The following is a 1281-nucleotide window of genomic DNA, read 5'->3' as shown; positions in this document are numbered from 1 at the left end:
TATCTGTAGAAAAATCTCATTTGATTTTGTTTCTATTAGTGTTGCGATTCTATTCTGCCTTTTACCAAGACTAAGAGTGGGCAATAATAAATAATAAATAATTTAAAGAAAAAAAAATTGGTCGTATGCATGCACATTTAATTTTGAGCAAGTCCAGATTTTATGCCCAATTTGTGCTCAAATTTATTTATGGTCAAATTTGTGCTCAAATTTTAAATTTATTTATTTATGGTTCGGTTTTCTGCCTTTCTTTGCAGTTAATATATACTTATATATATACACACATTTAGTATATGCTTGCATTTATATTCTGTATATTTTGCATTAATCTTGTTTATTGAATTTCATAGTGAAAAATCAGAAAAGAACATATATCAGTATGGCTAAAATTATGTATCACGGCTATTTCTTTCTTCTCTTCCTCGTCATGAGTTTTGTGATCCAAGTTGCCCATGTGAGTTCTCTCATTTGCTTCCTGAAAACTCTAATTAATTTTCCTTCCCTTGAATCATACTCAGATTATGTTACATTATAAACTCTAATTTTCATTAACCTTTAATCTTTATTTTCTTACACCGTTAAATTCTACAGGGTGGTGGTGAAGGCTCACTAACACCAGAACGTACGTACTAATCTGGAACTCATTGTGTTAAATTAACAAACTTTGTATTCTAGATATGATACTAATAAGAACATTACTGTTTAGACTTTAGAGTATATAAATCTCCTTAAAGATATTTTATTATGTTGAGATTTTTATTATATTTTTTATGATTTTTGTTTAAGTGAAAATAATATATCTGATTAAAATAAAAATTTATATGTCTTATTTTTATAAAATTTAGAGACTTTAATATAATAAAAAATTTTTAGAAATAAAAATGTTTGAAACAAAATTTTTTAGACTGTATTGTTTATATGCAGAATGTGGGGATGCATGTGATTATCGTTGTTCAGACACACAATACCTGAAGGCATGCTTAACTTATTGCAACCTGTGCTGCCAAAAATGCTTATGTGTGCCATCAGGAACCTATGGTCACAAGGAAGAATGTCCATGCTATAACGACTGGAAAACCAAAAGAGGAGGCCCCAAATGCCCCTAATTCAATAATCCCTGGCCCCCTATTCTATTATTCTTCTTAATTATAGTTCTTTTTTTTCTTTACCTTTAAATAATCAATAGCACTTAGCACATTGGCATGGGGAAGAAAGCTACAAATATCAATAAAAATATATATTTTTTTCATATAGAAATGTGAAAATAAATTATCATGTACG

At 28.5% G+C, this 1281-nt stretch overlaps 1 protein-coding gene across 1 annotated transcript; it reads left to right on the top strand.

Annotated features, from left to right (window-relative positions):
- On the top strand, positions 272–1279 carry LOC107634150 (gibberellin-regulated protein 12-like). Its single transcript, XM_016337726.2, has 3 exons — positions 272–454; positions 592–622; positions 925–1279. The coding sequence occupies exons 1-3, from the start codon at positions 380–382 to the stop codon at positions 1104–1106; spliced, it is 288 nt and encodes a 95-aa protein (XP_016193212.1). The 5' UTR covers positions 272–379; the 3' UTR covers positions 1107–1279.

Source organism: Arachis ipaensis, chromosome B03 (assembly GCF_000816755.2).
Source record: "Arachis ipaensis cultivar K30076 chromosome B03, Araip1.1, whole genome shotgun sequence".
In the NCBI taxonomy this organism is placed as follows: Eukaryota; Viridiplantae; Streptophyta; class Magnoliopsida; order Fabales; family Fabaceae; genus Arachis; species Arachis ipaensis.
The sequence above is the reverse complement of the archived record's forward strand: the minus strand, read 5'-3'. Positions and strand labels throughout refer to the sequence as shown.